Genomic DNA, 11,605 nt, shown 5'->3' on the forward strand with positions numbered 1-11,605 from the left:
AGGTGGAGGTGCAGGTAGGAGACACCTGGGTGCAACGACAGGCATTGAAGTAGAAGTACCCCCCACTGTCGTCGACTGAGGATTTGGCGCTGAAGCCTCGAAACTTTCCACACGGTCTTCCAACTTGGCAAACAACTCGTGTATTCTCACCCCCGAAAAACTCTGCCGACAATGAAATAACACCCCCATGTCTTCATCCGACCCGATGACAAATGTTTCATACTGCACACCACTGAACACAACCGCCATCGGAATCTTGTAGAACACCTTCTTCACCGACTTGGTCCCAGCTAACCTTACCTTCTGCAATATGTTCCTCTTCAGATCCGACAAAGTATCAGTCGAATGGATAAAAATGCTCAGCGATTCTTTATCCATGAACTTAACACTATGCCTGTTACTTTTTTTTTTAAATTTTACCAGAATAGTGGACTAGAACCATCAAACTTTCGTCTCTATCTATTTCAGAAAGTGTGAAAATGACTCTCTTCAAATAACCCACTCCTTATCTTGGTATTTATAGGCAAAGTTTAACAGCATAAACCGCTATACTCCTGGAGCGGTTTATGCATGAATCAAAAACACACATAAACCGCGATATTTTTGTAGCGATTTATGTGATGGTTCTTCGCCAACGTAATTCGCGACACTCTTATAGCAGATTACGTGCATTTTGTAAACTGCGATACTTCTATCATAATTTACATAATTTTAAAAAAAATATATTTCGACATCTAATTTATATAATGTGTATTATGATAATTTTAGTCAATAATTTATTTAAATAGGTAAATTGTCCAAATATTTAGGCACAACAATGTGCAAATTGCTAAATTTGTCATAGATGTTTGGCAAACTTTAACAATTATTTTTTGGCGCTTAGTACAATAGTACCTACTGGCTACCTATCAAACGCAATAAATTAATCTTTAAAATATATAACCGTGAGTCAAAATAATTTTATAGCATGTCACTAATTGACGGTTCACTATTATATTTTCAAGGGTCAATTTAAAACATTTCATCTTCTAAATATTAATTGAGATAGACCTTAATCATTTTCACTGTTAATCCAAATTATACATTAAAAAGAAAATGGAATGAAACAGAAATTAGTACAGTACATACTTTTTATTTTGTTTCATTACATAACAAAATAGAGTGGGGCCATTCGAACCCTGTACAATAATTTTATGCATTTGGATGGAAATTATAAAGTGGCCACAATTACGACGCGTAATTTGAAACATAGGAGAAATAGAAAAAAGCAATGGATGGAAAAAGAATTAATTAAAAATAATTTGAAGAGAGAGAAGGAATTGTTGGAACTTGGAAGGAAACAAATAAAAAAGCGCAGGTGGATGGGTCCCACGGATTCATGTGGCTGAGGAAAGAACACCCAAAAGAAACTAAAGCTACGTTACAAAAATTCCGACGGCTCGGATTGATTCCACGAGCCACAGAACCAACGTACTATGAACATCTCAACCGTCGATTTCGTTTCACTAAACAGTGACAAGTTTTTAACACTGTAACGTTGCTCTTCATTTTTTGCTCCTCCTTCTTCATCTAATCATTATTATTTTTGATTTATGTTACAAAAATTTATTATTATCTCATCTTCGTGCTTCTCAGTGGTTCTTTTTTGCTTCGCCGAATTCGCTTTTCGGCGTCTCAGAATTTCGAAGGTAGCTTCGAACTTCCTCGTTCTTTTGTTCGAATGAATTTATTCTTCTAGTTGAGTTTTGTTGTTTGGTGAATTCTGTTGAAGTTCAATTTGTTTTTGCTGCTTGTTTAGGTTTGTTTCTCTTTAACGGAAATTTTCAATCGTAATGAAATCTTATACACTTGAAATTGATGCTGGAATTTGCGTTTTCTGATGTATTTTATAGGATTCAGTAGGTTTCTGGATTAGATTTAACTTTCTTCACGTGATGGTGTAGATTGAGTTTGTTTGTGTCTGCAACTCTGCATGCGTTGGTTTTCTTATTCTTTTGATGAAGTCTAGTCTGATTTGCAGGGATCATGAATCCGGATTTTGAATTCTTCTGTGGCTTGGTTGTGTTTGTGAGTTCAACATATTTTGCTGTGTTGTTCTTGTGTATGTATGTTTGTGTTACTGTGTTTTGATGAATGCTAACACGCAGGTCTCATGAATACAGGTCATGAACATTACTTCAGTTTGGCTATGTTTGTGAGTTGAAGGTAGTGTAGTGGTGGTGGTCGGTCAGTGATGACGCCTGACGATATTGGACAAGCATGTCATGAAGGTGAGGGGGTGGATGCTCATCAGGCGATAAACGGTTACCACTCAGTGTGGATGTCTCATTGGCTGCACACAGATTGTAGGTCAGCACCCACGAATCGGAACCATTCAATGTTTGGTTGTGGAGTTAAAGAAGTCAAACAAGACAGTGGCTCTGAACAGCATGGTTTAATTGGCTGTTCAGATGTTGTGGTTGATAGTTCTGTGCGTCCTGGAGCATTAGGAGAAGTAGGCAGGGGTGCAAGGGTTACTTCCATCAATGAGGCTGAATATGGAAAATCAAAGAAGCCAAGCATTGATTCCAAATCATTTCCTATATTCAACGTTTCTCAAAAGACTGAAGGAATTTTGTCGTTGAAGAAGGAACATGATAGTCTTTACCATGGAGAATGTATAAAGTCTGAAACTAAATCCTGCTCTGAAGATGACAGTGTTTCTCCTAATGGAACTGGCATTCATGTGCCATCAGCATCTGCACATCATCCTCCTAGAACTGAAACATCAGTTAGAGAGCATTGGTTGTTGTCTCAAGGAAATTTACCTTCAGGTCTGTTGATGAAATCTCCAAATGCAGTTGAACAGAAGAACATAGATGTTTCAACATCACTATGGAATGAATTTGTAAAATCAGACTCTGCCGTTGTGCCAACTGTGTGTGACAAAGGAAAAGGTTTGATGCCTGCATTCACATCTGGACACCAAAAAATATACCAGTCAAGCTACAATGTAGCAACCCAGGAGCATATCACCACTACTAAATATCACAGTTTTTCTTCTCTTTTAATCCATGAGAAGAAAATGAGTAACCTGTTAGACCCGCATAGATCTTCCTTTTCAAGATGGATTCAAGATGGTATTGCTCAGTTACCGCACAACCCCGGCGTTGATGACAATGATGATGAATTGTGTTTTGTTCGCCATGCACACCACAACATTCACAATCATGTTGCTGGTGCAAACATTACAAATCAGACTGCTTCCTTAAAGTCAACTAAACCTCAAGTTATTTGTGGTGAAAGCTCCCTGCAATTGCTTCATGATGGTGAGAGTGTGAAGACAACTCACCATTTTCTTAACTCTGAAGAGACTGATGCTAATTTATCTGGCAGAGGTCAATTCTTTAGAGAGGCAATAGTGCCTTCCAAATTCAAAGGAAATTCTGTGAAGCTGGAAACTCTGGGGGGCTCCATAAAGAGTTCAGGAAAGGAAAATGTGCGAGATCTCAGAAGTTCAACAACCCTGAAGAATGAATCATCTGCTGAAACAGATGCCATGGACATTCATGCTTTACATGAGAATCACCTTCAGGGTATATAGGCATACTCTATCCATTATTATTATTATTATTATTGAAAAAAAAGTTAGCTATTATGGACTAATTTAAGCAGAAAATGTTCTATTTTCCATATTTTGACTCAAGTTCAATTGTAACCATTTCTGGCAATTTTATAGCTTTAATACTGTCTCTGGCTAAAATGCTGAAGCTTGTTCCCTTTTGCACAGGTGATGTTCCATTGCAAACAAACAAGGTAATAATCCCATTGCTTGATCTTTTTGATACTGCGGCATCTGTTTTTCATCCATGATGCTCTTGCTTAAGCATTTAAAAATTTTATATTGTTACCCTGGTTTTCATGTTCAGCTCCACACATCATAGTCTGCCTTTTGATTGTCAATTGTAATGAATGTTGTTTGATATCATAAGGCCATGCAGCTAACAGTACTGTTCTTCATATCTAGACTTGGATACAAACACTAACTCACCCACTCACATCACATGTGATATCTGTATATAATTTTTAAACAATCAGTTCCTAAATTCAATAACTATATCATATCTCGAGATTGTTGTACCAATCTTATTGCAGGTGATTGAATCTGATACTATTTTAAACATTATTAAAATTTTGAATTTTGTAGAGTTCCAAGGATATTCAAAAGTCACCCAGTTCTCAAGTTGCAGTAACTTCAGCCAGTGAGAATAACAAAGCTAAATCAACGAATATAGAACTACCTGACATAAACCAAGAGCCTTGTGAGGATCAGACTATGGCAAATCCGATAGTTGATAGGGAGACTAGTACATCTAGAACCCACAGCCTTGGTGCGGAACATTTTCTTCCCGATGCAGACGAGCACGGAAGGTCAATATCTGGCAATAGTTCTTTGGGTCTGGATTCTAGCAGCAGATGGGTTAAACGACTCAAGTTATGCAGAATGGGTTCTGCATGTGGCACTGAAAGTGTAAACATTGGAGAATGTTCTTCACATGAAAAAGTAAATAATACTTTGGGAAAAGCTGTGGAAGGTACTGAAGCTAGCAAGGAGCCCAGAGTTGTAAATCATGCCAAAGAGCAGATGGTACCGGATCCACCTACAGCAGTATTAACAAATGGCAAGTACAGTTTTACAGAAGCGAAGAGAGATGTCGAAATCACACTTTCACATCCCTGGATTCAGAGATGGAGTCACAAACATTCTGCATCCATCAAAAAGAGGCACGAATCAGTGGATCCTCATGATCCAAAGTCTTCAAACATAGCGATAGAAGAGATTCAAAAGGAGCAGTTTCCAAGCATTGCTGCTATGGCACTAATGGGAAAGGCACTGAACTGTTTGAATCCATCCAAGGTTATGAAAAAGGGAACGGTGACAGTTTGGAATGCGAAGGGATTTTGAAGTTGTTGGCCACCAACCTCTCCTACAAAATCTGAGCAGTGCATGCATAGAAAGATATTGTATATGGGAGCATGCATTTTTCTGTTATATCTATCTTGTGTTTATGGGAAGTAAGTTGTTTTCATCCAGGGTGAGGAGAAATGTCTTTACCTCCCACGCCATATTTGGAAGCTATGCTTGCGTTAACACTTTTACCTGTGTTACGGTTTGATAGAATATAATGCTGAAGAGTTTGAATAATAGTTTCCTCACTGTGGAATGGTTTGCAGCTTTTGGAGGTAAAAGTAATTTAAGGCTAATTACCTTTCGGATTTTTTTTTTCTTAAAAAGCCTTTTTCAGATATTTCAGATTGTAAATAGGTGGGTTATGCTAGGAAGGAACAATGAAAATGTAAATAAATAAAAGGTGGAAAACTGTGTGGTTTGCACAATCTGGTCCAGGATAGAAAAAGCACACTCTATATTCTTGTTACTTTATTATATCCATGAAATTGTTCCCAAGTATTTTCTGGTTTTCATATTCTTACGGAATATAACACGTATAACGAGACTTCCGTTTGCATCCCTCCTTTTCGTATCAAAGGGGTAGATAGATGCAATGCAACCAGTGAATCATAGCAGAATCGTCGGCACTCGGCACCTTTGTTAGTAGTAAACAGCAAAAAGCACCTTTGTTAGTAGTAAACAGCAAAAAGCAGAGTGTCTTTTCTCTCTTTCTTTTTTCCTTCACAATTTTTTAAATTTCTTTTTTGTGGTTCAGAAAAGGTGGATCAGAGTTACGAAAATGCTAAGTGGAATTCTTTGAACCTGACTACTTTACAGATGGGTGTGACCCCTACTCTCTTGGAGGCTGCACTAAATTAAATTGAAGTGTTATATATATATAGTATAAATTTTAATTGTGCACGCTGCATTATAAGAGTTTGTTTTATTTTATTCTAAACATATATATAGATATTTTGATTTTTTACTATATGTTTTAATCTGTTAAGTAAAAAAAAATTTCGCTACAAAAATGAGTTTTATATTAAAAATTTGTAATTGTCCAATAAATTATTGCATATACAAATGAGATTCGTATTTTCAATATTTAAACTACTGTTCATACCCTGACCCAACGACAAAGGCCCAGGTCCAAATAAAAGGCCTAGTCCGAAGGATTAAGCCTAGCTAAGTATCGACTTTCACATAAGAAGTCGGTATCAACCACGACTTACTCTAAAGAAGTCGGACATGAGATTAGCTGGCAGATAAACACTCATTCAAATGAGTAACCGCCCCTAAAATCTCTCTAACCGCTTCATAAAGCCATATCTTAACCTTCCCAAGATAATGGGACGGTTAACACCCTAAAGATACGGCACTACTCCAACGGTGGTTATTGGCTCACCACTATAAATACACTTCTCTAAGCCCAATACTCTCTAGACCTGCTAACACCCTTGCTGACTTAGGCATCGGAGTGTCTTTGCAGGTACCACCCCCCCCCCATTCACCAACGTGTATAAGTCGGAAGGAGGCTCCAGCGTGCTAACCATCTCGGAGCTCACCATCCGCGGACGATTGGGCCAACTTACGCCATCTATTCTATTAATCTCCGGTTACCCACCGTAACATTGGCGCCGTTGCCGGGGACCCGAGAGATTATCCATCGATGGCGGACAGATCCCACGAAGAAGGCCATGTGGAGACAGATTATGAGCAAGAGAATCTGGACACAGGCAATAACGATGCGGACCTCGCCCTCCACCAGGAAATTGACAATCAGCATAGAGAAGGCACCTCCGGAGTAAAGAACCCGAAGGTAAATTCCTCAGAAGGGTGCGAATCAGAAAAAGGATGACCACCCCATGTAACTGAACTCATGGGGTTAGTCCACAGCCGCCTGGAACAGTTAGAACAAGAGCGGGAGCAGCAAAAGGAAACTGAAAAGTACCTAAAAGAGGAGATGGAACGGCGAAAAGAGTTAGAAAGAAAACTCTTAAAGCTAGAATCCTCCCTCAAAAATCGCAACTCCCGTGACGAACAGGAAGAGCCACCATTAGGGGGGGGATCCCTTTAGCGAGGACATAATGAGGGCTAAAGTTCCGAGGAACTTCAAAAGCCCTGATATGGACCTCTACGATGGAACTACGGATCCAAAGCATCATCTGAGCAATTTCAAAAGTCGGATGTATCTAGCTGATGCTTCCGACGCTACGCGATGCAAGGCCTTTCCAACCACTTTATCGAAAGCAGCGATGAAGTGGTTCAATAGCCTCCCCCCGAGGTCGGTTACTAGCTTTGAAGACCTCTCAAGGAAGTTTTTGATGAGGTTTTCAATCCAGAAAGACAAGGTGAAACATGCACCGAGCCTCTTGGGAATAAAACAGGAGGTCGGAGAATCTTTACGAACCTATATGGAAAGATTCAACAAAGCATGTTTGGAGATTCAAGACCTGCCCACAGAGGCAGTCATAATGGGGTTAGTCAATGGGCTCAGAGAAGGTCCCTTCTCATAGTCCATATCTAAAAGGCACCCCGTTTCTCTAAGTGATGTACAAGAAAGAACTGAAAAGTACATCAATATGGAAGAAAACGCCAAGTTAAGAGACCTGAGTTGGCGACCTGGACCCCCTCCCTCAACTAAAGAGAGGGAAAGGGAAGCCAAGAAAAAGGAATAACTCGGTCTCGAGAGGCCAAGGAAATATCACTCTTATACTCCCCTAAAAGTTTCTATAGTGGATGTATACAGAGAGATTTGCAACACTGAAAGACTGCCACCCCCTAGACCCATTAAAAATAAAAAAGGGGGGAGTCGCAGCGATTATTGCGAGTACCATAAAATATATGGTCACTCCACTAACGACTGCTACGACCTCAAGAATGTGATAGAAAAGTTGGCTAGAGAAGGTCGGCTTGATAGATATCTCATAGAAAGGTCGGACAGTCATGGAAAGAGAAAGCGAGATGATATGGATAGAAGAGACCCACTACCGCAGACTCCAGAGAGGCATATCCATATGATCTCAGGAGGATTTGCGGGAGGGGGGCTTACTAAATCCTCTCGCAAAAGACATCTCAAAAGAGTCTACCAAGTCGGGGAAGAGTCACCCGACCTTCCTACCATTTCATTCACAAAAGAAGATGGGCAAGGAATAATCCCTGGACACGATGATCCAGTGGTCATAACTATGATCCTAGCAAATGCCCATCTCCACAGAACCCTAGTAGACCAAGGAAGCTCGGCGGACATCCTTTTCAAACCCGCTTTCGACAAGCTAGGGTTAGACGAGAAAGAGTTAAGAGCCTATCCCGACACCCTATACGGATTAGGGAACACGCCAATAAAACCACTAGGATTTTTGCCCCTTCACACCACTTTTGGAAAAGGAAAAAAATCAAAGACTCTGAGTATAGACTTCATAGTCATTGATGAGGGGTCAGCTTATAATGCCTTAATCGGCAGAACTACCCTTAATCGGCTCGGAGCAGTGGTATCCACTCCCCACCTCTGCATGAAATTCCCGACCTCAGCGGGAATAGCAACGGTAAGGGGAGATCAAAAGTTAGCAAGGAAATGCTACAACGAAAGCCTAAATCTGAGAGGAAAGGGCAAAGAAGTCCACACAATAGAGCTCGGCGGCGCAAGGGCCAGAGAAGAGCTGCGACCACAACCGGGAGTAAAGACCGAGGAGATACAGATCGGTAAAGAGGAAGGAAAAAACACTTATATAGGAGCCAACCTAGGGGAAACTCTAAAACAAGGGCTGGCTGAACTCCTAAGAGATAATTCCGACCTCTTCGCTTGGAAGGCTTCCGACATGCCTGGGATTAATCCCGAGCTCATGTCCCACAAGCTCTCGGTTTACCCAGGATCCCGACCTGTACAACAAAGAAGACGCAAGCTCGGCACAGAACGAGCCCTAATAGTAGAAGAGCAAGTACAGGCGCTCCTGGAGGCCGGCTTTATTAGAGAGGTCAAGTACCCAACATGGCTAGCCAATGTAGTGCTAGTCAAAAAACAGAATGGTAAATGGAGAATGTGCGTCGACTATACCGACCTAAATAAGGCATGTCCCAAGGACCCTTATCCCCTACCAAGTATTGATACCCTAGTGGACTCCAGCTCAGGGTACCAATACTTGTCATTCATGGACGCCTACTCGGGATATAATCAAATCCCGATGTATGGGCCCGACCAGGAGAAAACATCGTTCATCACACCCAGAGCTAATTATTGCTACGTGGTCATGCCATTCGGATTAAAGAATGCAGGAGCCACATATCAAAGGTTGATGAATAAAGTGTTTTCCCCTCACCGGGGGACCCTAATGGAAGTATACGTCGACGACATGCTGGTAAAAACCAAGAAGGAAGTCGACCTCTTATCCGACCTCTCACAAGTCTTTGACACCATAAGGCTGCATGGGATGAGACTAAATCCTGCAAAATGCGCCTTCGCGGTGGAGGCAGGAAAGTTTCTAGGATTTATGCTAACACAAAAAGGGATCGAAGCCAATCCCGATAAGTGTAGAGCCATCCTGGAGATGAAAAGCCCGACTTGTTTAAGAGAGGTCCAGCAACTGAATGGCCGACTTGCAGCCCTCTCCAGATTTTTGGCAGGATCGGCACTAAAGTCCCTTCCTCTGTTCTCCTTATTGAGAAAGGGACGCCAGTTTGAATGGACTACGGAATGCGAGGAGGCGTTCCAAGAGTTCAAAAAGTTTTTAAGCCAACCTCCTATCCTAACCCGACCAGCACCAGGAAAAGTAATAGCCTCACGAAGGCTACGACCTTACTTTCAAACTCACAGAATAAGAGTTCGTACGAACCAACCCATGAAGCAAATCCTCCAAAAGATGGATGTTGCAGGGAGAATGGTTCAATGGGCAATAGAGCTCTCCGAGTTCGATCTGAGATATGAAACTCGGACAGCAATTAAAGCTCAATGCCTCGCCGACTTCGTAGCAGAATACGCAGGGGACCAAGAGGAAAAGCCGACTACATGGGAACTCTATGTAGACGGATCCTCCAACAAAACGGGAAGCGGCGCGGGCATAATATTGGTGGATGAAAGAGGAACCCAAATAGAGGTTTTCTTAAAATTTGAATTTCCGGCTTCAAATAATCAGGCAGAATATGAAGCCTTGATCGCCGGACTAAAGTTGGCAGAAGAAGTCGGTGCGACAAAGATGATGATATACAGCGACTCACAGGTGGTGACTTCCCAAATAAGCGGAGAATATCAGGCAAAGGACCCTAATATGAAGAGGTACTTGGAAAAAACCCGGACCCAAATATGAAGAGGTACTTAGAGAAAACTCTGGAGCACCTTGGGCATTTTACAGAAACCGAGGTTAAACACATAACTCGGGATTTAAACAGTAGAGCAGATGCCCTGTCCAAGTTAGCAAGTACCAAACCAGAGGGAAATAATAGAAGCCTGATTCAAGAAACCCTCCAAGAGCCCTCGGTAGCAAAAACAGAAGATAAGCAAGAAGTACTTGAGGTAGTCGGTTTAAACCTCGGATGGATGAATCCCTTAGTCGAATACCTGAAATTCGACATCCTCCCTAAGGAGGAGAAAGAAGCTAAAAAGATCCGAAGGGAAGCACAACATTACACCTTGGTGAGAAATGTCCTCTACAGAAGAAGGATATCAACACCATTGTTAAAGTGCGTACCGACCTCAAGAACCGCCGAGGTATTGGAGGAAGTACATAGTGGGATCTGCGGAAACCATCTCGGAGCAAGGTCACTCGCCAGGAAAGTAATCCGAGCAGGATTCTATTGGCCGACCTTGCAGAGAGATGCCACAGAATTTGTGAAAAAATGCCAACAATGTCAGATGCATGCAAATTTCCACGTAGCTCCACCAGAAGAGCTCATCAGTATCACTTCTCCATGGCCTTTTGCAAAATGGGGAATGGATTTGTTAGGTCCTTTTCCCCAAGCGCCAGGACAAGTCAAATACTTGATCGTGGAAATAGATTACTTCACAAAGTGGATAGAAGCAGAACCATTAGCCACTATCACCGCTCAAAGAAGTCGCAGGTTCCTCTACAAAAATATCATCACAAGATATGGGATACCTTATTCCATTACTACAGACAACGGAACCCAATTCACCGACACCACCTTCAGAAGCTTAGTAGCCAGTATGAAAATCAAACATCAGTTCACCTCGGTGGAGCACCCACAAGCCAACGGGCAAGCCGAGGCAGCCAACAAAGTCATACTGGCAGGGCTAAAGAAGAGATTGCAAGAAGCAAAAGGAGCTTGTGCTGAAGAGCTCCCTCAGGTGCTATGGGCTTATAGGAAAACCCCCCAATCCGCCACAGGAGAAACACCTTTCCGACTAGTCTATGGTGTAGAAGCCATGATTCCAATAGAAATCAATGAGCAAAGCCCAAGGGTAATTCTCCACGACGAGGTCGGAAATATACGGGGGCACAAAGAGGAGCTCGACTTACTCCCCGAAGTCCGAGAAGGTGCCCAGATAAGAGAAGCGGCATTGAAACAAAGGATGACTACCAGGTACAACAAGAAAGTCATTCGAAGAACATTTGCCCCGGATGACTTGGTCCTAATCAGAAACGACATTGGAGTCAACAAATCAGGAGAAGGAAAGCTCGCCGCAAATTGGAAGGGACCATACAAAATCAAGGAAGTGCTAGG

The 11,605-nt window shown here is 41.7% G+C and overlaps 1 protein-coding gene across 3 annotated transcripts; it reads left to right on the top strand.

Moving 5' to 3' along the window:
* The first annotated feature begins 1,535 nt into the window (after positions 1–1,535).
* On the top strand, positions 1,536–5,446 carry LOC107476657 (uncharacterized). 3 transcript variants are annotated; one of them, XM_016096508.3, is made up of 5 exons: positions 1,568–1,688; positions 2,021–2,067; positions 2,163–3,575; positions 3,770–3,795; positions 4,187–5,446. In XM_016096508.3, the coding sequence occupies exons 3-5, from the start codon at positions 2,234–2,236 to the stop codon at positions 4,943–4,945; spliced, it is 2,127 nt and encodes a 708-aa protein (XP_015951994.1). In that variant the 5' UTR covers positions 1,568–1,688; positions 2,021–2,067; positions 2,163–2,233; the 3' UTR covers positions 4,946–5,446. The 3 variants fall into 3 exon arrangements, with proteins under 3 accessions (XP_015951995.1, XP_015951997.1, XP_015951994.1); XM_016096509.3 differs by lacking the exon at positions 2,021–2,067 and having other exon boundaries at positions 1,536–1,688; XM_016096511.3 differs by lacking the exon at positions 2,021–2,067 and having other exon boundaries at positions 1,555–1,688; positions 2,148–3,575.
* The last annotated feature ends 6,159 nt before the right edge of the window (positions 5,447–11,605 follow it).

Source organism: Arachis duranensis, chromosome 3, assembly GCF_000817695.3.
Source record: "Arachis duranensis cultivar V14167 chromosome 3, aradu.V14167.gnm2.J7QH, whole genome shotgun sequence".
NCBI lineage: Eukaryota > Viridiplantae > Streptophyta > Magnoliopsida > Fabales > Fabaceae > Arachis > Arachis duranensis.